Source organism: Scardinius erythrophthalmus (genome assembly GCF_964197995.2).
Source record: "Scardinius erythrophthalmus genome assembly, chromosome: 1".
NCBI classification, from domain to species: Eukaryota; Metazoa; Chordata; class Actinopteri; order Cypriniformes; family Leuciscidae; genus Scardinius; species Scardinius erythrophthalmus.
This window is the reverse complement of record NC_138221.1, coordinates 18,055,120-18,082,115: the sequence shown is the minus strand read 5'-3', so window position 1 is coordinate 18,082,115 and position 26,996 is coordinate 18,055,120. Positions and strand designations below refer to the sequence as shown.

The following is a 26,996-nucleotide window of genomic DNA, read 5'->3' as shown; positions in this document are numbered from 1 at the left end:
TCAAAAATGAACATAGTAATATTGCATCACACAAAAAGGCAAAATGTACTTACTTAAAAGATCATATATTTCCTCTCTCCAAATACTGCAACCGTGTGAGGAGCATAGAGGTGACGAGACGAGTTATCTGCTTCAGTTTTTTAGGTGCTGCCCCTCTCGACCGGTGGAGGTACTTCTCTGTTTGTGCTTTAACATTTTCTTAAACATTTGTACAGGTCGTGAAACTCGCAATTGCAAACTGCAAAGTAATCCCTTATACATGTAAAAGGTAAAATAAATTAAAAAAAATTAGCTTGTAAAAACAATGAAAGACATGACAGAGAGACAAAATATTTCTAAATATTTCACTTTATCCTTCAGGTCAAAACAGACATTTTCATGTTTCTCATAGACATTACCATGGTTGCAAATTAATAAAAAAAAATATAAAGCAAACCCAAGATTTTGGCCAAGTTGCAGATGTCTTTCATTGTTCACTGATTTCAGGCATTGGTGAAAAATCTAAATTGTTCATACCATGAATGAAATATTTATTTAAAAAAATAATCAGAATCAGAAAGATATTTATTGCCAAGTAAGTTTTAGAAAAATTAATCATTTTTGGTCTATTATTGGTACATCTCAAATTGTGCATAAATCAAAGAAATGTAAAGAATTGTCACCTTAAGTGAATAATATAATTCTATATATTTTACATATCTGCTATCGCTTCAGAGTTTCAAAGTAGGCTAATTTAAATGGAATCAGAGTCAAATCTGTTATAACCCCTAATGGCTTTAGAGCAACAACAAAAATTTATATAATTCACATAATAATTATAATCGCTTTAAATGTGAAAAGTAGTTAAAATGCTATCAGTTTCACTCATGGCTGGTCGATATCAAAGCGGCTTGCCGCCAGCCGGCCGCGGTTCATTTAGACGGCGGCAGCCGTCAGAGAGAATGAAGTCGGCGGCCCGGCGGCTGTTCGCCGGCGGCATCTCGCAAGAAATGGGAGTGACGTATTCGGCGGCAAACGTTTAATCTCCGCCAGCGGGGCGCACCTATAGCCGACAGCTTGGGGCCGGCGGCAAAAAGAAGCCGTGCAGATATTTTTTGCTATCTGGGTAGTAAGCCCCTAACAGACAGCGATCATAATAAAAACCTTTACAGACAATAGCAAACATCCTGAGGTCGCAATTACTTGAAATTTAAATATTAAACACAGTTTATTCCAAAGATACTTAACCCTCTGGAGTCTGAGGTGTTTTCTGGGCACTGGAGGTGTTCTGACATGCTCTGACATTTGTGCTTTTTTCAGTTATTTATAAACATGTTAATGGCAAAGGTGTAAATTCACTCTATATAGCACAAACAGGGCTACCAAAATATGTGATCACCATGCATGTATATTTTTTTTTTTTAAGAGAATAATGCTTATGCGTGGTTATTAAAAAATTTAAAATGAAAGTTGCTGAAAGAAGACCTCAAAACTCATAATAAATATGCATGAATAAGACTTTTGAGAAATGGATGTTCTTCCTTCGAGTTCTGGCTTCAAAATTATGTGAAAATAGTCTTGCTTTATCATTCAGATAAAACAATACATTGATTTAAATTGATGTAAAACAGGTTTTGCTTGGAAAGCCATTATGCGAGTGGGTGTGAACGAGGAGTGGTTTACACCTTGGAATACAAAATGTCCCACCCATTATGCATAATGACTCTGCATAATTAGCCATTCATTCAGGTGTGACTCTGACTGACTGAGCCACAATGCAAGGACAAAAAATTAGAAGACTTATATTGACCATTTAAGATTTTGCTTACATCTATCTTGTAAATATGTTTTGCTTTTTTATTAAAAAGGTTACAATTACAACAATAATAAAAATTTCAACAATATTTCAAGTGTACTCTTTCTTTGTAAAAAAAAAAAAGATTATAGGCCTACATTTTAGGCCTATCTATGTATTCATTAGTTTGAATATAGCCAAAATTGGAACAGCTAACATCTTAGTTGATGACTTTATTTTATATATATATATAAAAATTGCTAAACAAAAGCTTATTTGATATATATATTCACTATATTCTACAGTAAAAACTGTACTCAAATCTATTCAACAAAATGTTGTCTTTCATATTTCGCCTGACTGTAACGTTGTTTTTATGAAATATTAGGGCATATAAATGTTAATTTGCAGTTTAATACGTATTGCTTATACAAATAGCCTACATTTTATTTCAACATATTTCAGTCGATTTTTACTCATCTCAGTATAGTAATACAGTTTGCTAAAACATCCTCATTCATTCACACACGCGATTTAAATTTAAACTGTCTTTTTGCGAGCTGTGGTAAACAGCGTGCATCTCTGCCGTTCATTCATCAAAAACAGAAACCCGATTCACGTGAGAAGAAAAAAAAACTTACAGTATTCCTCAGCTCGCTCCTCGATATACCCGCACTTCTGAGGTACTTTTTTCATTATTGTTATTGCTCACAGCGCTGCTGAGACGGTGTTAAAGTAATGATCTGAATAAACTGATATGTGGGCGTTCACAGGTTTGCTTGGATTGCCTCATTCATTTGCGTTTGAATAGTGCGCGCTCTCCGTAGGCGGAGTCACATTACATTTGAATTAGCTCTAATGAGGTCGACTGGAATCGCTCTCTTTTAATACAGATTTCACAACATGAGAATATTTGTTTTTTATATAAATTACTTCATTTAAGAGAAGAGAATTCAAGCTTCATGCCTGTATGTCTGTTTGCCTGTTTGACTGAGTATTCGCTGAGTTATTGTTCATTTTCGGACGCGTTTCAGAATGCACGACACTGGCAGATAGAAGGCAGAACTCGCATCACGTTTATTTTTCTTTATTTGGCAAAAAGCACAACACTTTGTTTTTATTGTGAGTATACACAAAAATAATACACATTTAACAGAATCGATTGATGTATGAAACTTGTTTTGTAAAATCAAAGTCAAAAGAGTATTTTGGGTCTCAATTCAACTCATAAGGAAAAAAGCGAGCAGATCACGCCGGCGTGATCTCCGACCTCTGAGGGTTAACTTACAAGTGCAACAGCAGCCAGGTCAGCATCCGTTTTGCAGGCTTCTGTTTCTCTCAGTTCTCACCATTCTGAAAAAGCCGGTCCGATATATTTACTCGAATCTGACTTCTTGCTCGGTCAGTCTCCCATTTCCTCTTTCGTTGGTCCTCCGACAAAGATTTCCTAGCTTTCTGCTTCTTTTTTACAGGCTCAGCCATAACTCAATCTATCGTTGCCCTTTGCTTATAGCTAGCCGGTGCTTGAATCGGGGCGTGTACGTGTGCAGTGCCGTCAAGCAATTCGTTACATCGCGAGACCTGATATCACGCGATACTTCCTGACACCGACCCGCGTCCCAAAGTTGCAAGTGAGTTTTTTCCGCTCTCGGGCACCAGGGGGGTGCGAAACCACCACCATTCAACCCGAAATAAGTAATATAACCATTCCACTGACTCCGAAGCTGTTCAGTTAAGGTTAAAAAGTTACCTAGTGTCCATTTAACGTAGGCTAGGGTCATGCTGCAGCCATGAAGCCGCACTGCTTTTTTTCTTTGAGCTGTATGGCAGGATGGGAAGGACAGACACAGCAAGCACATCAGGGGCCTGCATGTGGAAATACATGTCCAGGAGAGAGGTCAAGACAGCAGCCCTGAGTCAGATCAATTTCAGCAAGCCAAAGAGAAAAGACAGCCAGCTTAAAGATATTCCTGAGAAAAGTGGCAAGCCTAATGTGAAAGGCATGAATATCAATTGATTTCAGTGTTATCAAGTTCATTTACAGTCATATTTATCAGTGATTTTTGATTAAAGTACTTAGATGTGCGGTTTCAAAATGAAACTTTATAAGCAAGACATATAACTGCTATAATAACTGAGACTAATGACCATCTTTTGTTACATTATAGAGCTCACTGCTGATGATCAGGGACGGACTGGGGCTAAAAAACAGCCCTGGACTTTCTCCCAAATAGGCCCATCATCCGGCCATTCGCCAGCCGTGTGCGACAGACACTAGCCAGGATGTCCTGATACTATATGCCACAATACTGTAGCCTATCAGACAAGGTATTCACAGCAAGTAACATCTCAAAACAAATGATGATAATTGGGGTTGTGTTTATTAATGAAGCCTAAGCCTTCAAATAAAAACAAAAAATGTACAATGCCGTAAAATACAAATAATGAAATGTCACTGGCTACAGTAACCCCAAATTACACAAATTTGTAATTATAAAACATATAGTCATGGGCGTAGATTACGCGGAGGACGCGGGGGACGTGTCCCCCCCACTTTTTATAAAATGTAAATTCGTCCCCCGCACTTTTTCATAGGGCAAGTTTGTCCATGACAAGCTGAGGTTTTTTTCGCGGGTGTGTATAGCCTATACATCGAGATTTAAAATCCAAAGAGTCAAGGATAGTCATAGTCTATCTACATACGTGACTTTCACGTTTCCATGGTAATCAGTCACTCGCGCATCACGACACGACACGCCCATGCTCGCATCCGCGCGGCCGCGCCCAATCCATTTTTTTCATAGAGGTCGTCGCAAACTCGCAATGAGTTCAAAACGGCAAAAAAAACTCTTCACTCCTTTTTCACGAAAAAGTCAAGCACTGTAAGTAAGTTGTCATGTGGTATCCGAATTGGGTTGCACAATGATGAATAACTCTGTCTATTTCTCTTGTTGAATAATTAACAAGTTTACTAGGCTACTAAAAATATTCACTACCCGCGAAACGTGCACTTATTTTCAATCTTTTTTTAATCGTAATGTCTTTTATTTTCACAGATGTTATCAAAGCTCTTCAAATTAGAATAAACATGGTGATTGTTAATGCTGAATTTGTATTTTAATGCATTAACAGCCTGCTTGAATCAGGCAGCGTTGTAACGTGCACATGATGACAAACATGACAAAAAAACTCTTGAAAAACAAGCCTAACCAGAAAGTTTGAAGTAGTTTTAAAAGCTTGAAGTTTGAAGGTTTTCAATTGGAAAGTTTTAGTTTAGATAGATAGATAGATAGATAGATAGATAGATAGATAGATAGATAGATAGATAGATAGATAGATAGATAGATAGATAGATAGAAGCAGCCTACTTCAGTGTGACATTTTACCATATTATCATGCTTAACACTGAGAATTTGAATAATTGTAATTGTGATGATAAATATCATAGGTTTGGGCGGATGGCGGGTGGATTTTTTATTTTTAACAGCAGATTCGGGTGACTCAAAGTGCACCAGATTAATGAATTTATCTTTAAAATGTCAAAAATTTCTTCCGGGGGGGCATGCCCCCGGACCCCCCTAGAGGTACAGAGCTCCACCCACAAACACAGAAGGCTATATGATGGTCTATGAAAAATACAAATTTTATTATCTTATTATTAAAATACACGATCATCCGCCTTTACCATCTCCGCCTAGTTTGGAGCCAGGAAAAAACCTGCATGTGTGATATAAAGTACTGAACATCTTTCTTTCTTTCGTTCTTTCTTTAAGCCAATTAAGCAAAAACCTGTCAACAAAAGTCTGAAAAAAAAACTGGTATTACACTTGACATTCTGTCCCCCTCACTTTTGAAATGATGGCTACGCCCCTGCATATAGTTACTATTCACCAGGGTCCAACTTTTTTGTGTGCGTGGGCTACCTCAAGGGATAAAATAATCTAGAAGGCATTTTTATTTCTTATACTCCAATATTTATTATACATAACATGGTGAAGCTTTTTTACTTTTCACCATCATATGGGAAATAATAAAATATCTTGATATTCTGGTTCAGACTTACAAGCGTTTAAAAAAAAAAACAATTCCTGAAAAATTATGAAAATATTTATTGATTTTTTTTGTTGATTTTCTATAAACCTATTGTATGTGTTATCAAAAACAGTAGCCCAAACATTTAGTATAAATATAAATGAAAAAAAAAAAAAAAAAAAAATAAACTGCCATAACTTCTAAACAAAACATTCCTGCATTAGGCTACATTTTACATGACTATAATATTAATATAACAGCATTTTTAATATGAATACAGGCACATTTCTAGCAAAAAAGTTTGTTTTACTAAAATTAATTCATACGTTTTTGTGTGAAATGTCTTCTAACTGGTTTGTTCTTGCAACAATGTTTCGCCTGTTTTTTTTTTGTTTGTTTTTTGCTTCAATATGTTGAGAATATCAGCGCTGTTTCATCTGGCTTTTTACAAGCTTAAATCACATAGTCATTTGTGGGTTTATAATAGAGATTATAGCTGAATTTAAATGCTTCTCAGTGGATCGCGCAGCTATGTGTAATAATGTTCGCGTGATCGAGATCAGCATAACGTGCTTTGGCCGCGATCGCAGTTTTTTGGGCCGAGCTAATAATGCGCTGCTCAGATCAAACAAGTTTTGTTCCGCTTTTTGAGTGTTTGCCATTTGATGTTTCTCGTACGCAACGCAAATGACAGCGTATAATCAAAGAGAGTTGGGTAATTTTGTAGAGGCAAAAGTTCAAATTGAAACGTTTAGTTGAAAAGGTCGCAAAAATTATACCATTTATTCAAAGTCTGGAACCCCGACGGCAAGTTGGGGCTATTTATAGAATGTGTTAAGCGGGCAACTCACAGGCACCACGTTGGAGACCACTGCTATTCAAATATAATGTAAGCAAATTTAAAAGTGCAGCCTTATAAAACTAACTTTCTGTCAGTGGCTATAGGCCGACTCTTTTTCCTCAGTTGTTGTTTTTTACACGTTGCATATAAGTGATCGTATTAGTGCCCCTGCTGTTGGCTGTTCATATTGCTCATATTGACTTTTTTTTTTTGTGCCGACGACCCTCGGTTGGACGTGTGTGTGTGTGTGTGTGTGTGTGAGGCGCGGATGCGATCGAACAGTGGAAACATAAAAACATACTCCGTCATTTTGTTTATACAAGACATCATTAAAACTGCAAAGTGTTTAAGTTACTGTTCATTAAAATTTTAAGGAAAACAAATCAGACGGTCCTCGGTCATTTCTGACCGATAAATTTTCTGTTTTGAATTTCTAAAAATCAGAGCTTCATCAGAATGTTATGAAACTTGGTGACTTTTATGGCATTAGGTATGTGAATACAAAAAAAAATTGAGGTCATGATCCGAGCATGCTAAGTGGTCGTACAAAAAATAGTGACGATTTTGGTCTTCGGTCAAAAATGACCGACCCATAGGAAATGAATGGGAAATTGACACAAAAAAAAATTCTCCGAATTTTTGTGTGTACAATCTACAAATCGCCCCCCAATCCTAAAAAAAAGTACACTGCTGTAAAGGGGTGACACTCTACAACATCAAGAGTACAAAAAAGACACACCCACCCACACACACACACACACATACACACACACTTTTATACACATAAACACCAATAAATTTTGATTACAAAAAATCTGTTTTGAATTTTTAAAAATCACAGCTTCATTGGAATGTTACGAAACTTGGTGACTTGTATGGCATTAGGTATGTGCACACACAAAAAAAATTGGGGTCATGATTCGAGCATGCTAAGTGGTCGAAAAAAAAAAAGTCACACTTGTGGTCTTCGGTCAAAAATGACCCCCATAGAAAATGAATGGGAAATTGAAAAAAAAAAAATGAAAAAAATGAAAAAAATAAAAAAATAAAAAAATTATTTTACATAAAGTGTTATAATTGAATGAATTGCATTTTTTGTTACAAATTCTGTACAAAAAAAAAAAGTAAATGTGTCCATAAACAGCTGGGGAATTCACATGCCTCTCCATAGAGAACTGTAGATGCCATCTAGTGGTTACACCATGCTCCTACGCTTTCTCTCCATACTCTCACCAGATGGTGCTAATCTGCTTCAAAAAAATTTTTTTGAAGGCCTAGACTCTATATTAAACTAAAATACTGCATAAATAAAAAATAAAAAAATAAATATATTTATATATTTTTTTTTATTAATTTCAATGGCAAAAATAGACCATAAATATTGCATAAATATTAATAAATTCAATAAAATGATCTCAAAATACAAAATTAAAAAGAATAAATATTATAGAACAAAAATAAATTGCATTGGTTTTACTGGGATGGAGGAAGTTTCATTTTTGTGATGTGACTCCGAAACGAAGACCGTCTGAGGGTTAATCTGAAATGTAGCAAATTAATTTTCAATTCATCAGGTACAATTACCAAACGTATCTCAAGGTCTTTTTGTCTTTTGTACAAGTGCAGATTGGTCAAGTGTTCAATAAATGTTTTTGTTGAGAAATCTTGTCTATCTTAAAGTGTAAGTTGCAGGTTAAATTTTTCACGAAGATAATGCAATGTGTTTATTAAACATAAAGATAAGAACCGCACACCATTGTTTTTTTATACCAAAATGCTGATATAATATGAAAAGTTGGCACTTTTAACAGTGGTTTTAACCGCTCCCGCTCCCTTCCACTAGATGGGGCGTGACGTCATAAGAGGAACTCACTAGTAGAGTTACCGTACGCTAGCAGCTATATTCGCCTTACATAACTTCAGAAAAGTTGGTTGTATGTTTTATTTGATAAAAAAAATTATGGATAAAATAACTCCATTGTAAACATACTCGTGTGTGCTGACTTCAAGGGGACCGTGATCCTGCCTGAAATGAGAATAAGCTATTCGCAAAACAAATGGGTTCAGGCACGTCAGATCAGCCGGTCGCGGGTCGAGCTGTTCCACTAAACTCCAAAACGCGTTCACCTCACGGCAGCACATACTCTCCACTGCTGATAGCCCACACAAACACAGTGATGGGGACATCGATCTCTCTTTTTCTTTCTGACAATAAACATCGCTAATTAAATTGTGAGAAATTGATAACGCGTGGATTGAGGAAGTGTATTACATGACGTTTGAGGCGTCGATGAGACTAGCGATTGATGCCTGTGCAGTGTGTGCATCTCTAACGTTACAGCTCTGATTTGGACTGACTTACTGTAAGTAAATAATGTCTTAAGTCGTCCCTCCTTGCTATTCTACATGACAGCAATATTTTGAAAAGACTTGCTTGTTCCGTTATATTATCCGGGTTAAGTTTGCACCAGGCTAGACTAGCTCTAACGTAGCTAACGTTACTCACCTGGCCAACCCTCCACTCATTCTCCTCACACCAAGCATTAATAACTCTTTGAGTGCCATGATGGCTCCCCTCTCTCACGCCTGACCGGTTAAAAATTGTAGGGCTGTGGTCCATAAAGAATTTGATGGTTTCCCACATCCTCAGTCGTTCTCCAAATAGCCATAATACAGTAGGAATCTAGCAGAGTATGGGTTGCGAGTTCCTCTTGTGACGTCATCACCCAGTAACTGAAAAAACACGCTACCTTTGAAGAAACCCCAATAAATGTTATTTTAACGCATTTTAAGACAGAAATAATTAAATATATACATATAGAGCACTTTAATTTACATATTAATAGGCTGTGGTGGTTAACCTGCAACTTACATTTTAAGTAATTATTTGTGTTACATTTTATCTTTCAAATAGATGTTAACCCTCTGGGGTCTGAGGGGTTTTTGGGGTCCTTGAGATGTTCTGACATGCCCTGACATTTGTGCTTTTTTCAGTTGCTTATAAACATATTAATGGCAAAGGTGTAAATTCACTCTATTTAGCACAAACAGGGCTACCATAATATGTGAACAACTTGCATGTACATGTTTGTATTTTTGATAGAATAATGTTTATGCATGTTTTTTTCAAAAACAAAAAAACTAAAGTTTCTGAAATAAGGCCATAAAACACATTCTAAATATATGTAAATAAGACTTTTGACTAATGGATGACGTTGCCTAGAATTTTTTCTTCAAAATTATGTGAAAATCATCCTGCCTAATCATTCACATAACACAATACATTGATTTAAATCTTGTAAAACACTTTTTGTTTGGAAAGGCCATATGCGGGTGGGCGTGATTCACACCTGTGGAGTCAATGGGGCCCGCATAATGAGGCTGCATACGTAATGAGCCTTTCAGTCAGGTGTGTGAATGAGCCACAAAAATGCAAGGACAATATATAACTGGTTTGTTGTTTTTTTCCACAAATTTTGCTTGCAAATTGTACAATATCCAAGGTAAACATTTCTAGTAATTGTGCAGTTAATTGTTCTCATACTGTATTTTCAGATTTGGAATATATTCTCTTCCCAAATGTGTCACTAATAAAGCATAATAAAATTATTTAAAGAGAAGGCTTATAATGACCTTTTAAGATTTTGTTTACATCTATCCTTATATATATTGTAGCGAATACGACTTTGGGTAAATTTGAATTAGCTCAAGAATATAGGGAATTTTGGAAATATTAATAATTATGACTCATGGTCATATACATTTATTTTATCAATTATAGAGATTAACTGGTTCTGTAACTGATCTAATCGTTATTCGTCCAGCGAATAACGGTGAGATTATCACAGTTAAGAAGGGTTATCTCTTTACAAACTCCAAGAAAGTTTGATCTCCTGGCCACGGACATCAAACCTTCTGAGTTTATTAATTAAATCTACTGAATGTAGTCTAATATCGAGCTTGTAGCTTAAGATCTTTTGTTTCATTTACTTTAGAATGGTGGGTTTTCAAACACAGAGACAGTGAAAAGTATAAATGGATTTTAATAAATGTGACTAAAGATTATATGAGCTACGAATAGAAACGTACGTAAAAATGCAAACAATAAACACAAACAAACATTTAAACAATAATAACATACGTGATAAGAATAAAATGAAAGAAAGAAAGAGAGCAATAGAGAGAAGGGAAAAACTAGTAATTGTTACATACAGAAACCTAAATGCCGGACCCCAGGAAAGCAGCTTTAATCAGATAAATATACTTGCAAGTCTGTTCTCTGTTTGGTTGATGCTGAAAGCGCGGACGAGGTCCTGTTTCGACTGCGTCTTCCGGTGTCGCGGGAAGCTTGAAAAGGCTCACTGAAATGTAACGTTACCGAGAAAGTTCGTCTTCATCTTCCGTGAAGGAAGAGGCAAATATAACTTAGTTGCAAAAGAACGGCTGCTACGACTCGAACATGTGTTTGTCCGAGGCCTTCCGGGATGTTCCTCGGGGAAGCGTCGGGCCGGTAGAAGAGGAGGAAGGATGAGAGCGAGGTGAGAGAGAGAGAGGTGAGAGAGCCCGCTGTGTTTTGAAGGAGCTCAAGTCACGCCCCCTTGCGTGCGTGACCCAATCGCCTGGGAGGACGTATTGTGGTCATGTCCTTTCATTTGGAAAGGTACACGCCTCTTCTAACTAATGCTGGCGGAATAAACTTCGTTCATAAACATTTATAAAACTGGTATTAATCAAATAATGCATCCTCTAATATTCTGTGCTAAATATTCAACACCGTTGTGTTCTTCTGAACAAAACAATACCGCGAATGACAATTCTGTTAGTCAACAACACAAAGAAACAGGATTTCTCGTGATTACATGCCTATTAAACTGATTACATATCAATAAAGCTTATAGATATCGTATTTCGGGTATAAGGATCATAAGCACAGCAAGAAATACATTTTAAACATTTTAAAAAGGTAATTTTGACCACAAGTGGTCGGGCATGATAAGGAGTCTGTGTTTTGTGTGTGTATGCAGAGTCGTGCACACGTGGAACCGCGTGGCGAACTTTGTCCTTCCTTTTCAGTGTGAATATCTTCTTGAGTTGATGAGATTAACTCAGGGGACCTGACCGAGCATCTGCTAACACTGTTGTTTTGTTTTGAGGGGTTAATCAGTACCTTTTGTTTGTTGATTAGATTTGATTAATCAACAAAAAGGCAGACCTGATCATCTGCTTTCCGTTACAATATATTATTATTATTATTATTTTTTTATACAATTAAGGTTATACAATTACAACAACATTTAAAATTGTAACAATATTTCCAGTGTAATCTTTCTTTGTATTCGCGATTCATATTAAAACAGTATTTTGCCAGCTGTAGTAGCTCCACAACAGCGCGCATCTGTGCGTTCGTTCGTTCATTCATTCATACACAGAAACGCAATTCATATTTAAACAGTATTTTTGCCAGCTGTAGTAGCTCCACAACAGCACGCATCTTTGCGTTCATTCATTCAAACGCGATTCATATTATTTAAACAGTATTTTTGCCAGCTGTAGTAGCTCCACAACAGCACGCATCTGTGCGTTCATTCATTCAAACGCGATTCATATTATTTTAACAGTATTTTTGCCAGCTGTAGTAGCTCCACAACAGCACGCATCTGTGCGTTCGTTCGTTCATTCATTCATACACAGAAACGCAATTCAGATTTAAACAGTATTTTTGCCATTTGTAGTAGCTCCACAACAGCACGCATCTTTGCGTTCATTCATTCAGATTAGAACAAAGCAAACAGAACTGACCTAATTCCTCAGCGGGATCCGTTTGCTCCTTGAAATGATACTTCCAGAACTTCTGAGGTAAATTTTTGCAGGATTATTATCAAGATAGTAGTATTCCTCACAGCATCGTAAAGTACATAAATCTGAAAGTGAACTCGCGGTGTGTGTTATCCAGCTGATGTGGGCGTTTCACAGGTTTGTTTGGATCGCCTCACATTTGCGTTTGAATAGCGCGCGCTCTCCGTGGGCGGAGCACATTAAAACTTAATTAGCTGAGATGAGAACGACTGACATCTCTCTCTTTGCATACATATTACATAAACTGTGAATATTTGTTTTTTATAAAAATTACTTCATTTAAAAGAAGAAAATTCAAGCTTCATGCCTGTGTGACTGTATGCCTGTTTGACTGAATGCCTGTTTGACTGAGTATTCGCTGAGTTACAGTTCATTTTCGGACGCGTTTCAGAATTGACTTCACTGACGGAGAGTAGGCAGAACTCGCATCATGTTTATTTTTCTTTATTTGGCAAAAAGCACAACACTTTGTTTTTATTATGAGCATACACAAAACAAATACACACTAAAAAGGATCGATTGATGTATAACACAAGCATATAAGATAAAAATTAATATTTTTTTATTATTTTTTTGCACTCATACGGAAAAAAACGAGCCTATCGCGCCGGCGCGACAGCCGACCTCAGGGGGTTAAAAACAAGCACATAATCGGCCAAATACCGGCCAAAATAAATCGGCAGCATTTATCGGCCATCGGCCGACCCGGATTTCAAAAGATCGGCATCGGCCTGAAAAATCTCATATTGGTCAACCTCTACATCTGGCCTTTGTTCTCACAAATGTCTATAGCCACGCGCTGCCACGGTCTGTCAGGTAGCGGGGTTGACTTCAGTGGCTCTTTTCTTTGTGTTTTCCTGTTTTCACGACAGAACATACACAAGTCAATTTTGTTATTTATATCCGATGATATACCAGGCCACCATACGGATGAATTTGCACGTTCTCTGCATTTTGTCAACCCTAGATGGCCTTCGTGGATGCGCTCAAGGATGTCCTGTCTCATTTCACTTGGAATACAAATGCGTCTGCCCAGAATTATCAGTCCTTCACTTATTGACAGTTCATCTTTTACTGGCCATCCCTGTTTTATGAACTTACTAGTTGTAACTGTTCATCTCTTTCACTCGCTGCTTAGATCAGGCTCAACTTTGACTGTGACATGGGCAAGCCGGCTATGACTGCATCTACGTAACAGGCTATCTTGTTCGCTGTAGGCCTACTGCTCGGTGCATCATCGCCTACTGGACTTTGCAAAGGCTGGCATCCATAAGTTGGATTATTCAGAATTCAAATCTGTTGTGAAAAACTGCCCAGATTTGAAAGGAGTTGTAAGTACTGTAAAAGTACTGTAAGAGAGGTTTATGTATTCAATGACAGTAAATCCTGTTGCTTGTGCATGTAAATGGATTAACGGAGACCTGATTGTACAATCTTCTCTCTCTCACTGTCTCCCCACCCATTACTGACCCATTATGACTTTTCCAGAACGCACAGATTGTCAGTCGAAGGCAGGGGTGCCCAACCCTGCTCCTGCCAATCGACTGTTTGATTAGGGTTGGTTGCAGGACAGTCGATTGGCAGGAGCAGGGTTGGGCACCCCTGATCTAAGGGATCTAAGAGACCTTGCACCTAATGCAGCTATTTTCACCAGCGTGGACCTTAGTGACACAGATTCTGCATCTGAATCGGACACTGAAACAAACCTACCATAGCCACTTACAGCTGTTTATGATAAACCGTTGAGGGGCCTACCACCACATGTTCTAAAGGAGAAGAGTCTTGAGATGTTTCAGAGACTTAGAAAGAAGCTTCAGATCAGTGTGAAGCTCTCGAGTTTACTACCAGGGAGCAATCAAAATGCAGGGCCTGGCACACACACAGAGACGGCAGAATAACAAGCACAAACTTGCACCACTTGTGTACAGCTGGAGAGCCTACAATGATATTAAAAACATCATGCATTACAAGACAGAGGATCTACAAGTACCAGCCGTACGCTGGGGGAGACAAATGGAGGATACAGCAAGAAAATGCTACATAGAAGAAATGAGTAAAGGTCACACTAATTTCTTTGCTAGACTCTCTGGTCTTGTTGTTCGCCCAGACCACTTACATATTGGTGCATCACCTGATGGGATTGTAAGCTGCTCATGTTGTGGGAGGGGAACACTGGAGATTAAATGCCCATATAAATACAGAGAGGGCCTGACCAGCTGCAATGAAGAACCCCAGTTCTGCCTTGACACAACTGGGCAGCTGAAGAGGGACCACCCGTAATACTATCAGGTCCAGCAGCAGATTTTTGTGTGTGATGTCCACTACAATGACTTTATAGTTTGGACCAACAGGTCATGGTTATTAATCGTATTGTGAGAGATGCAGACTTGCTGCTGAAAGCCATGCCTAAGGCTGAACAACTCTTCCTTGACCATCTTCTGCCAGAGCTGTTGACCTGGAGCATGGATCCCAGCATTGTAGATGAACACACACTGTACTGTCCACACTGCAACAATCCAGATTATGGCAAGATGATTCACTGTGGTAAGTGCAAAAGTCATTTCCATTACAAGTGAGTTCAGATCAAAAGAAGGTCTTCTAAGTGGCTTTGCAAACTGTGTAACACCTAAAGGGTAATATAGCTCCACATGGACATAATATAAAAAAAAAATATATATATATATATATATACATATTTACACGTTGTTCCTTTACAATCTGCAACTTTAGATTAGTGATCATCTTATCTGTGTATATTTGCTCTACAGTGTATGGTTGTACAACCAGTAGATGTTGTTCCTAACATCTAAGAATTTTGGTTGAGAGATTATATTTTTAAAAACAAAATACTTAATAGCAAGAGAATGTCCAATATACTTATCACATTCCCTCCCTAAATGTTGCTTGTTTGGCAAAATGGTTACTAAAAACTGAAACATTGATTTGTGTACAATTTAAATATTTTAATTAAATTCATTGTTAAAGAAAAAAAAAACATTCAATACTCGAAATAAAGTATTGTTTAATGGTGTCACACCCATTACATACACAGCTGACTTGTATTGACAGTAAAACAATATTCAAAGACTGACTAGTGCGTTCAACTACAGCAATGTGACAATGAGAACAGAAACAAGTGAGTATAAAAAATATTACAAAAATATATTTTTAGTATATTCATGAAACATGAAATGTTAGAACTTAAGATGTCCGGTAAAATGTCAATGCAGGACTCATTTCATTTAAATATTCAAAGTTAATCAAAAGCAATTAAAATAAATCATGCATAGAGAAAACCATCCCAAAGTTAACCCACAATGAAAATATACCATGTGTGTGCCATCTCGGTTACTGCTTTTTCACATTATGAATGATTGGCTTGCTTGTTAGTTTGTCTATCTTTTAGGCACTACACTTTTTCAAAGATTTGTTAATGCCCCTCACACTATTACCATACCATCCAGAATGTCTACCTGAGTAAGTTGAATTACAGATGTTAAAATGTTGAATTTCTTCCATCAACCAATGACTCTTTCCACGTGTATTCTCACATTTGACATTCTCAAGTGTCAACTTCATGACCAGAGAGCTGTTTCTTGCATTTTGTGAAGTGTGGGATATGAAGGGTTGCACCGTATGCTGAAAGGTCCTCCCTAATCAAAAACCCTCGATCAGTGGTGAAGACGTTGGCTCTCAGTACCTCACCGATGTAGCATGTCGAAGGTAAGTTACTCAGCTAGCTAGCTAATATATCACCGTAACTTTGCTCATAAATGATAGATCCAAAGTGCGACTGCTTGACATGTGTCATGAGTGAGTTTGGGTGTCACAGCTAGCAACCAAGCCACATTAGCTAGCTATGTATAACATGTATATGTTTTCATGCTAGTTAATCAAATGTGCTTGTAGCTTGAAACAAGCTAGCGCGAACCGCTGATTAGCTAGCATATTAAGTAGCGGCCCAAGATGGCGACTGCCCGTATACGTGAACAGTATAGCTAGTCTTTCTAAACAATATTTTCTAACTTTTGTCTATACTCTTACAAAGTTCTCAATGCTTCGGTTAACATGTAGGGACCCTCATTATGCTACCGTTGAAGTGTTGTACTATTTTTAGCTTTGTTAGTGGTGCAGAAATAGTGATTTGTTTTCTACTTTCCAAGTGCCCCGGACCCCGAATACAAAAAAAATAGATGAATAGAGATAATAGATGTATAACTTAAATAACCCTAATATTGTAATTGTCCTAACTTTTTTTTGTTTATTTTTAGGTTTGTCGATGTTATGTATAGAGAGCTGTGGGAGGGCTGTGTTGCAGAAATTAAAGCAGCAAATTTTTTAAGTGTTCTGTCAGACTCATCTACTGACATGAGTGGCAGAGACCTGGAAGTTTTTTTGTCCGTATATTGAGCTGTGGACATCCAAAGAACATCTTTATTGGTGTAGAGGAGCTCCAACACGCCACAGCGCCTGGTCATTTTGCTGCAATGAGCGATGGTAAGCCCTGGCTATTGAATCTGTTTGTGTTGCTTGCTGTTTTCTCACTTGTTGAGTAACGTTACATCAATAACAAGTATTTCTCAGTCTACAGCATTGGATAAGGCAGACATATCCCAGTGGATGGATAAGGTAGTGGGCTTGGGTACTGATGGAGCTGCTGTGATGGTTGGGAGGATTGGGGGTGTTGTCACACTTCTTCGTGCTGAAGTTCCCCACCTGATAAATATCCAGTGCCTAAGCCATGGCCTGGAGTTGGCTGCCATGGATGCTATGAAAGACCAAGAAATAATGAGAAAGGCAAGTAACAAGGAAGTAAAAAGCCAGCCTTCAGCAAATTCTGTATAGTAAACTGAGAAAATCATGTCCTACATAAACCCAACATGTTATGTACTACTTAAGCCAATTTGTATAATTATCATCCATCCATCCATCCATCTTCTACCGCCTATCCGGGGCCGGGTCGCGGGGGCAGCAGTCTAAGCAGGGATGCCCAGACTTCCCTCTCCCTCAACACTTCCTCCAGCTCTTCCGGGGGGACACCGAGGCGTTCCCAGGCCAGCCGGGAGACATAGTCTCTCCAGCGTGTCCTAGGTCTTCCCAGGGGTCTCCTCCCGGTGGGACATGCCCGGAACGCCTTCCCAGGAAGGCGTCCAGGAGGCATCCGGAAAAGATGCCCGAGCCACCTCAACTGACCCATCTCGATGTGGAGGAGCAGCGGCTCTACTCTGAGCTCCTCCCGAGTGACCGAGCTTCTCACCCTATCTCTAAGGGAGCGCCCAGCCACCCTGCGGAGAAAGCTCATTTCGGCCGCTTGTATCCGGGATCTTGTCCTTTCGGTCACGACCCAAAGCTCATGACCATAGGTGAGAGTAGGAACGTAGATTGACCGGTAAATCGAGAGCTTCGCCTTGCGGCTCAGCTCCTTCTTCACCACGACAGACCGGTACAGCGACCGCATTACTGCAGAAGCTGCACCGATCCGTCTGTCAATCTCCCGTTCCATCCTTCCCTCACTCGTGAACAAGACCCCGAGATACTTGAACTCCTCCACTTGAGGCAGGAACTCTCCACCAACCTGAAGCGGGCAAGCCACCCTTTTCCGACTGAGGACCATGGCCTCGGATTTGGAGGTGCTGATTCTCATCCCGGCCGCTTCACACTCGGCTGCAAACCGTCCCAGTGCATGCTGGAGGTCCTGGTTTGATGAGGCCAACACGACCACATCATCCGCAAAGAGCAGAGATGAAATCGTGTGGTCCCCAAACCTGACCCCCTCCGGCCCCTGGCTGCGCCTAGAAATTCTGTCCATAAAAATTATGAACAGAACCGGTGACAAAGGGCAGCCCTGCTGGAGTCCAACACGCACCGGGAACAAGTCTGACTTACTGCTGGCAATACAAACAAAGCTCCTGCTCCGGTCGTACAGGGACTGGATAGCCCTTAGCAAAGGGCCCCGGACCCCATACTCCCGGAGCACCCTCCACAGGCCGCCGCGAGGGACACAGTCGAATGCCTTCTCCAAATCCACAAAGCACATGTGGATTGGTTGGGCAAACTCCCATGAACCCTCCAGCACCCTGTAGAGGGTATAGAGCTGATCCAGTGTTCCACGACCGGGACGAAAACCACACTGTTCCTCCTGAATCCGAGGTTCTACTATCGGCCGGATTCTCCTCTCCAGTACCCTGGCGTAGACTTTCCCAGGGAGGCTGAGAAGTGTGATCCCCCTATAGTTGGAGCACACCCTCCGATCCCCCTTCTTGAAAAGAGGGACCACCACCCCGGTCTGCCAGTCCAAAGGTACTGTCCCCGACCGCCACGCGATGTTGCAGAGGCGTGTCAGCCAAGACAGCCCCACAACATCCAGAGACTTGAGGTACTCAGGGCGGATCTCATCCACCCCCGGTGCCTTGCCACCGAGGAGTTTTATAATGCTGTTTACAGTGGAGGTGGGCAGCTGTTGACCTCGACTGGGGATACATACTGAAGGGGCTGCATAAACAGTATCATCACTCTCCAAAAGTGTGGAGAGAGTTAAAAGATCTGGCAGATGTGTTCAACCAAAAGGTCTGGAAGATGACCAACTTGGGAGGGACAAGGTGGCTCCCACACATGGAGAGGGCACTCAGGGTCTTGTTGAAAAACTACCCAGTATTGCTTGCCCAGATGGAAAACACAGTGGAAGCAAGGGCTAGTAATACATTCCTGTTTCCTAGCTCATCATACTTAATCAATCTCGGTCAACATGAATTCTTATTTGGTTGTTTACATCAAACAGATCAGCAAGTGCTGAAATGATTGGACGAGCCAAGCAGTCTAACACCCTTGCTCCTGCTTGTGTTCTGCTTCTGATGAGGTCAGCAGGATGTTTTCATACTTCTCATCTGAATTCCTGAGGTGTTAGTATCCAAGCCACCTGCAGGGTGTGAGTGTGAGACGAGTGTTAACCCTCTGGGGTCTGAGGGGTTTTTGGGGTCCTTGAGATGTTCTGACATGCCCTGACATTTGTGCTTTTTTCAGTTGCTTATAAACATATTAATGGCAAAGGTGTAAATTCACTCTATTTAGCACAAACAGGGCTACCATAATATGTGAACAACTTGCATGTACATGTTTGTATTTTTGATAGAATAATGTTTATGCATGTTTTTTTCAAAAACAAAAAACTAAAGTTTCTGAAATAAGGCCATAAAACACATTCTAAATATATGTAAATAAGACTTTTGACTAATGGATGATGTTGCCTAGAATTTTTTCTTCAAAATTATGTGAAAATCATCCTGCCTAATCATTCACATAACACAATAAATTGATTTAAATCTTGTAAAACACTTTTTGTTTGGAAAGGCCATATGCGAGGGGGCGTGATTCACACCTGTGGAGTCAATGGGGCCCGCATAATGAGGCTGCATACATAATGAGCCTTTCATTCAGGTGTGTGAATGAGCCACAAAAATGCAAGGACAATATATAACTGGTTTGTTGTTTTTTTCCACAAATTTTGCTTGCAAATTGTACAATATCCAAGGTTAACGTTTCTAGTAATTGTGCAGTTAATTGTTCTCATACTGTATTTTCAGATTTGGAATATATTCTCTTCCCAAATGTGTCACTAATAAAGCATAATAAAATTATTTAAAGAGAAGGCTTATAATGACCTTTTAAGATTTTGTTTACATCTATCCTTATATATATATATATTTTTTTTTTTTTATTTTTTTTTTTATTATACAATTAAGGTTATACAATTACAACAACATTTAAAATTGTAACAATATTTCCAGTGTAATCTTTCTTTGTATTCGCGATTCATATTAAAACAGTATTTTTGCCAGCTGTAGTAGCTCCACAACAGCGCGCATCTGTGCGTTCGTTCGTTCATTCATTCACAGAAACGCAATTCATATTTAAACAGTATTTTTGCCAGCTGTAGTAGCTCCACAACAGCACGCATCTTTGCGTTCATTCATTCAAACGCGATTCATATTATTTAAACAGTATTTTTGCCAGCTGTAGTAGCTCCACAACAGCGCATCTGTGCGTTCATTCATTCAAACGCGATTCATATTATTTAAACAGTATTTTTGCCAGCTGTAGTAGCTCCACAACAGCACGCATCTGTGCGTTCGTTCGTTCATTCATTCATACACAGAAACGCAATTCATATTTAAACAGTATTTTTGCCAGCTGTAGTAGCTCCACAACAGCGCGCATCTTTGCGTTCATTCATTCAAACGCGATTCATATTATTCAAACAGTATTTTTGCCAGCTGTAGTAGCTCCACAACAGCGCGCATCTGTGCGTTCATTCATTCAAACGCGATTCATATTATTTAAACAGTATTTTTGCCAGCTGTAGTAGCTCCACAACAGCACGCATCTGTGCGTTCGTTCGTTCATTCATTCATACACAGAAACGCAATTCATATTTAAACAGTATTTTTGCCAGCTGTTGTAGCTCCACAACAGCGCGCATCTGTGCGTTCCTTCATTAAGATTAGAACAAAGCAAACAGAACTGACCTAATTCCTCAGCGGGATCCGTTTGCTCCTCGAAATGATACTTCCAGAACTTCTGAGGTAAATTTTTGCAGGATTATTATCAAGATAGTAGTATTCCTCACAGCATCGTAAAGTACATAAGTCTGAAAGTGAACTCGCGGTGTGTGTTATCCAGCTGATGTGGGCGTTTCACAGGTTTGTTTGGATCGCCTCACATTTGCGTTTGAATAGCGCGCGCTCTCCGTGGGCGGAGCACATTAAAACTTAATTAGCTGAGATGAGAACGACTGACATCTCTCTCTTTGCATACATATTACATAAACTGTGAATATTTGTTTTTTATAAAAATTACTTCATTTAAAAGAAGAAAATTCAAGCTTCATGCCTGTGTGACTGTATGCCTGTTTGACTGAGTATTCGCTGAGTTACAGTTCATTTTCGGACGCGTTTCAGAATTGACTTCACTGACGGAGAGTAGGCAGAACTCGCATCATGTTTATTTTTCTTTATTTGGCAAAAAGCACAACACTTTGTTTTTATTATGAGCATACACAAAAAAAAAACACACTAAACAGGATCGATTGATGTATAACACAAGCATATAAGATAAAAATTTATATATTTTTTTTGCACTCATACGGAAAAAAACGAGCCTATCGCGCCGACGCGACAGCCGACCTCAGGGGGTTAAATGGTGTGTCTGCATGTTGAAATGTGGGGAGTGTGTGTGTGTGTGTGGCTTGGTAAACCATGTGTTATGGGGACAAAATGGTCCATGGTCAAAGATTTTCAACACTTTCTCTTCATCATGCTGGTCCAAGACGTCATAGAAGTCTTGAGTTGGCAAGTTTCTATTAAATATAATTTGTTTGATCAGTTTATTTTCAAATTAAGTTGCAGTGTAGTGTACCTGAGTTGAGTCATGTTTTCATTCTTGAGGCTCAAATCTCGGTCAACATGAATTCTTATTTGGTTGTTTACATCAACCAGATCAGCATGGTTGAGGCTGACAGCCATGGAGATAGAGGCAGGAAATTGTGTGGAGGGCTTCCTAGCTGAAACCAAGAATGGAACTTATCAAAATGTTGAGCTGTTGAGGTTCAGGGACAGCAAAGAAGAGTTTTCCAAGTATATATTTAAACAAGAAGGATGACAATTTATTTTTAAGGTGTTCAAATCTGAGACATTATAATTATTTATTATTATTTTTTTCTCCAGTGTGAAGCGGATGCTCCTGCGCAGTGTGATTGCCAGGCTACAGTCCCGATTCAAGGGGGTTGAGACTCATCGGGTGCTGCAGGCTGCAGCAAAACTGGTGGATCCTCACGATTGGGTTGCTGACCATCAAAATGCAGAAAGGAGGTCACTGAAACTTTGCCTTGCCCAGCGAAAGAGGAAGGCACCGAAAAAGTTCTTAGATTTTGTTTAATTTTTGTTGTCGAGAGGGACTTCAGTGCCATGAAGCGATGGCATTAGGAAGATGCCCCTGATGGAGATGACCCTGCCCTACCACTAGCTCCCAGGGCAAAAGAAAGAAAAAATAATGCAGAAAGGAGGTCACTGAAACTTTGCCTTGCACAGTGAAAGAGGAAGGCACTGAAAAAGTTCTTAGATTTTGTTTAATTTTTGTTGTCGAGAGGGACTTCAGTGCCATGAAGCGATGGCATTAGGAAGATGCCCCTGATGGAGCTGACCCTGCCCAACCACTAGCTCCCAGGGCAAAAGAAAGAAAAAAAAATGCAGAAAGGAGGTCACTGAAACTTTGCCTTGCCCAGCGAAAGAGGAAGGCACCAAATAAAGTTCTTAGATTTTGTTTAATTTTTGTTGTTTTGTTTTATTTTTGTGATGTCCAATTATATTCTAATAAATGATTTGTTTTTTTGATGTCCAATTATATTTTGATAAATGTTATTGATGTATTTATTAATGTATTTATTTATACAGCTTGAGTGTTGAAATGTTGAAGAGCTTGCTCTTCATTAGCTTGGAGGGTCCCAACTTGGAGCACTTCAACCCCATGCCAATAGTGAAGAGGTGGCTCATGGAGGCGGACAGAAGGAGTTTCCAGTGAATAAAATGGACTGCTGAGGGAGAGAAAGGGAGGGGCCCATGAAGATGTCACACTGTGTTGGAGGTTAGGGTTAGGGTTTTCTTTCTACCCTGACCTGTCCTGGTTCCTGATGTGGGCATTCTTCTTTCAGAGTTTGTCCTTGTTTGCTACAGTTTTTAAATAGTTTATATTAAAAGCTCACTTTTTTCGGATGCTTTTCTTTGTCATATATGACAATCACTTGCATATCATTGGATAAGACAAATGGAGGCAGACAGAAGGAGTTTCCAGTGAATAAAATGGACCGCTGAGGGAGAAAAGGGAGGAGCTAAGGGGAAGAAAAGAGGAAAAGTGGAATCTCTTAGTAAAATGGATCCCTGTGAAAACAACATTCTCTCTGTGTTGGTGAGCCTATGTTCATCGCTGGAAAAATAATATATACTGCAATAACCATTCATAGTTACAATGAAAATTTGGTTATTTTTGCATGTCTCCAGAGGCTCTCTCTTAATTCATGTACTCCCTTTACTGTATTGATCAATCCTAATGTATACAATAAATACAGATTAATAGAAAAGTGCTTTACCTTTTATTTATTTCAGGGCCAGTAAAAATATAGAAGGGGCCAGCAAAACTCTGATCTACTGGCCCCGGGGGCCAGTGGGGATTTTTTTTTTTTGTTGTTGAGCCCTGCTCCCACCTCACTCAGCAACTGTCTTGAAGACATTCAAACCTGGATGATCACAAACTTTTTGAAACTTAATGGCAATAAGACAGAAGTCCTACTCACCGGCTCCAAATCTACTCTTTCAAAACAGCATAACCTCAATATTACCATAGATGAGCTCTCGGTCCCCTTGTCAACTCAAGTCAAAAGCCTTGGTGTCATTCTGGACAGTTCCCTTTCATTCAAATCCCAGATTAAAGCAATTACCCGGACCTCGTTCTTTTACCTCTGCAGTATCTCCAGGCTTAGACCTTCATTGTCACAATCCAGCACTGAAACACTAATTAAAGCCCTTGTCACATCTGGATTACTGCAACTCCCTTCTCACCGGAACTCCCTTCTAAGCTTGTTAGACTCCAACTTGTTCAGAACTCTGCTGCTCGAATCCTCACAGGTACTAGAACTTCAGAACACATCACACCTATCCTTATCATTCTACACTGGCTCCCTGTGCACTTCCGTATTGAATTTAAGACCCTCGTCATCACCTACAAAGCACTCCATAATCTTGCACCCAGTCACAATCCTCCTATCAGGTTATGTCCCTGCACACTCCCTCCGTTCTTCCTCGACTGGCCACCTTGTCACCCCCACATTCCACCTCTCCACCATGGGGGCCAGGGCCTTCAGTTGCGTTGCACCAAGACTTTGGAATGCCCTCCCCTCCCACATTCGACAGGCAGACACAGTCATTTCATTTAAAAAAAAAAAGGTCCCACTTTATATAAAGTGGCTTTAAGTACTATGTACTTACATGTACTTACATTGAAATTAATCATTTGATACAATGTACTTATTGTGTAACTACATGTTTTTACATTGTAGTTACATTTAAAAAAAATCCTGCATGTAATTACAGCTGTAATTAATTTATGTAATTACACAGTTGACCCTTCCCTTACACCTTAAACCTACCCAATGCACCACACCTGTCCTTACCCATATCACACCTCAATAGCAGCAAAAGTGTTTTACAATACAACATGAACACAAGAAGTACATTGTACTTATTTTTTGATGTAAGTACATAGTACTTAACGCCACTTAATATAAAGTGGGACCAAAAAAATGTTAAAGACCTATCTTTTTAAGAAAGCTTTTAATCTTTAAAACCTCTTAGTACTACATCGCCATAGTAACCCTCCAGACACACTTTTTTTACTGCTCTCTGACATCTTAGCACATTTTTCAGATTTGTCTCATTTGTAAAATGTATTTCTATGAAATGTAATGTATTTTAAAGTATTTTCTTCTTTTATGTCCTCCAAAATATGTAAGATGTCCTTGTGTATCTAGAAAGGCGTCCGCCAAATAAAATGTATTATTATTATTACTATTAATTACCTTGATCTCAGACTGTGTTTAAGTGGTTTCTCCACTGCATGGATCTTCATGTGTCGCTTCAGGTGAGTTCTAAAAGCTCACACTGATCACATGTGTGCGGCTTCTCTGCTGTGGGTTCTTTCATGTGTTTTCAGAGATGATGATCGACTGAATCTCTTGTCACAGTGTGAACAAATGTAAGGTTTCTCTCCAGTGTGGATCTTAATGTGTTGATCCAGGTTGCGTTTAATAGCGAAACTGATCCCGTATCGATCACACGTGTGTGGCTTCTCTCCAGTGAGGATCCTCTCGTTTGTTTTCAGAGATGATGAGTGACTGAATCTCTTGTCACAGTGTGAACACTTGTAAGGTTTTTCTCCAGTGTGGATCCTCTCATGTCTTTTCAGAGATGATGAGTGACTGAATCTCTTGTCACAGTGTGAACACTTGTAAGGTTTTTCTCCAGTGTGGATCCTCATGTGTAGCTTTAGTTGAACTTTGCCAGAGAAACTCTTTCCACACTGATCACATGTGTGCGGCTTCTCTCCGCTGTGGATCATCACATGTTTTTTCAGAGTTGATGACTGACTGAATCTCTTATCACAGAGTGAACACTTGTAAGGTTTTTCTCCAGTGTGAATACTCTGGTGCAGTTTTAAATAGGCCAATGAAATAAAAGACTTCCCACACTCAAAGCACACATGATCTCTTACACCAGAATGAATTTTCTCATGTCTATGTAAATATGGCAGCTGTGAAAAACTCTTCCCACATACAGAACACGAATGTGGCTTCTCCATCGTATGAACTATCAGGTGTCTCTTCAGGGCTAATGCCCAAATAAACGTTTTCCCACACTGATCACATGTGAACAGCTTCTCTCCGGTGTGAATATTCCTGTGCCCTTTAAGTTGTACCAATTGTCTGAAACTCTTCCCGCATTGATCACATGTGAACGGTCTTTCTCCAGTGTGGATCCTCATGTGAACTTTAAGATTTTCTCTGTGTGTGAAACTCTTCCCACACTGAGTGCATGTGAACAGTTTCTCTCCAGTACGAACTCTCATGTGAACCTCTAGTTGTCGTTTGCTTGAGAATCTCTTTTCACAGCAATTACAAGTGAACGGCTTCTCTCCAGTGTGTCTCCTCATGTGAACATTAAGACCTTCTCTGTATGGAAACCTCTTCCCACACTGATCACATGTGAACGGTTTCTCTCCAGTATGAACTTTCATGTGTTTCTTAAGTAGAGATGATCGCAAGAAACTCTTCTCACATTGATGGCATGCATGTGGCTTCTCTCCAGGATGAACACTCATGTGAAGCTCAAGACTTTGTTTGTATGGGAAACTCTTCCCGCACTGATCACATGAGAACGGCTTCTCTCCGGTGTGGATTCTCATGTGAATCACAAGACTTTGTTTGTATGGGAAACTCTTCCCGCACTGATCGCATGAGAACGGCTTCTCTCCGGTGTGGATTCTCATGTGAATCACAAGACTTCGTTTATATACAAAGCTCTTTCCACACTGAGTGCAGGTGAAAGATTTCTTATCTCTTTTCTTTAAAAATGTCTTTTTAGTCTTTGAGCGACTCAAAGGTTTTTTCCCAGGTTTAGCATTTTCCTCCTCCACTTCACCCAATTCTTCACTCTCCTCCTTCACTTCCATCAGGTCTGCAATAAAAGGGGGAAAAAGGTAATTTTTGGTAAATCTTTCAGTTATTGAACATTATAGGCACATATCCCATGTTTCTGTAGTGAGAACTACAATTTTATTTGAACAATGACACAATTACCTAATGTAATATTAACATTAAAGAATAGAGAATACTGCCATAATTATGGCACTAACTTTTAGATTGCTATTTAATTTTTTTTACTAAACTTCTAA

The 26,996-nt window shown here is 39.3% G+C and overlaps 1 protein-coding gene across 1 annotated transcript; it reads right to left on the bottom strand.

The window, feature by feature from the left end:
* Positions 1-15,448: 15,448 nt before the first annotated feature.
* Positions 15,449-26,774, bottom strand: LOC308692043 (uncharacterized protein; the record flags this gene model as incomplete). Its single annotated transcript, XM_081367726.1, has 2 exons — positions 15,449-17,271; positions 25,126-26,774. The coding sequence occupies one exon, from the start codon at positions 26,772-26,774 to the stop codon at positions 25,212-25,214; it is 1,563 nt and encodes a 520-aa protein (XP_081223852.1). The 3' UTR covers positions 15,449-17,271; positions 25,126-25,211.
* Positions 26,775-26,996: the final 222 nt, after the last annotated feature.